This window comes from Sinocyclocheilus grahami, unplaced genomic scaffold (assembly GCF_001515645.1).
Source record: "Sinocyclocheilus grahami isolate Dianchi unplaced genomic scaffold, SAMN03320097.WGS_v1.1 scaffold3424.1, whole genome shotgun sequence".
Classification (NCBI taxonomy): domain Eukaryota; kingdom Metazoa; phylum Chordata; class Actinopteri; order Cypriniformes; family Cyprinidae; genus Sinocyclocheilus; species Sinocyclocheilus grahami.
Genome location: NW_015508551.1, coordinates 18,395 through 19,637, shown reverse-complemented (window position 1 = coordinate 19,637; position 1,243 = coordinate 18,395). Strand labels below are relative to the sequence as shown.

The window sequence follows — 1,243 nt, the reverse complement described above, 5'->3', positions numbered from 1 at the left end:
CCCGGTGAGGAGTTTGTGATGGACGGCATGCGGGTGCACCTTATAGCAGACGGCCGAGAGGAAGCCACGGGCGCGATGGGCGGTCCGCCTCTGTTACCTGCCGAGGGAGCCATATACCTCACTACCTACCGCCTCATCTTCAAGGGCACGCCCACCGACCCTCTAGGTACGCTCCTATTGGTTAAGTCGAGCTTCACACTGGGGTCGATTTTCATAATTAGTTCAGAGCAGCTCACTTTAGTAAAGTCTCTGGGATGCTGGTGGTCATGAATTATAGAAATTTCCTGCTTGTCTGAAGCAATTTTCTCACTAGCTTGACTCTGTGCTCACGCTTTGAAATTGAAAATGAAAATCAATGTGCCTTTTACACAAAAAGCCTTTTTGTAGGTGCGATAAATTTTGCCATGCATGTTTGTATTGTGCAGTTGGCGAGCAAGTGGTCACCCGCTCCTTCCCCATCGCTTCCCTCACGAAAGAGAAGCGGATCTCTGTTAATCTTCCCATGGATCAGTTCTTCCAGGAGGTTCTCCAGCTGCGTTCCTGCACCTTTCAGGTATTGGGTCGTCTGATCTTTCTTTGTTTCCTGTTGCTCCATTACTCACGATACATAAAGAACAAGAATGCTTTCCATTCAGTTAATTATGTATGTATTATTAATTTAATTATAAGTGAATTAATTAATGAATTTTATTTTAAATGGATATTAAGGATTGTTTGGATTCCAAAAAAAAAACAAAAAACAAAAACTCAATTTGACTTGGTGTGATGGGTTTTGGTGCAAAAGAAATGCTTGCAAATATTTATTTTATTAAAATATTAATATTTTTATTTGTGGTTTAGAAGCATTGATCAAGCCTTTACTCTTTACCAGTTATTACATTTTGTTCTCTCTTGTAGCTGATGAAGATCGGCTTTGATGAGGAGGTGGCATCAGATCTCGCAGAAGTGTTCAGGAAGCACATGCATAAGCTCAGATACCCACAGCACGTCCAGGGCATGTTTGCCTTCACCGTGGGTCAGTCTGCAAAGCTGGTGGTGGAGCACAAGACCAAGGACAAGAACCAGTCGCTAAAGTAAGAACCGGTTGGATGCTGGTCTAGGGGGAGGGATCTTCCCCTTTAAATGTGCAGATGTGTTTGTCAGAGTTTGTGAGACACGGCTCTCAGTAGACCATTTCTGTATTTCCACCCTCTTTCTCTCACACACACTTGCAACTTCTTTCTCGATCCAGCCTCTTCCTGTT

General features: G+C 43.5%; 1 protein-coding gene across 1 annotated transcript; it reads left to right on the top strand.

Annotated features, from left to right (window-relative positions):
• The first annotated feature begins 7 nt into the window (after positions 1-7).
• Positions 8-1,077, top strand: LOC107576275 (myotubularin-related protein 5-like). Its single transcript, XM_016262488.1, has 3 exons — positions 8-166; positions 426-553; positions 898-1,077. Exons 1-3 carry the CDS (start codon positions 19-21, stop codon positions 1,075-1,077), a joined length of 456 nt encoding a protein of 151 aa, XP_016117974.1. The 5' UTR covers positions 8-18.
• Positions 1,078-1,243: the final 166 nt, after the last annotated feature.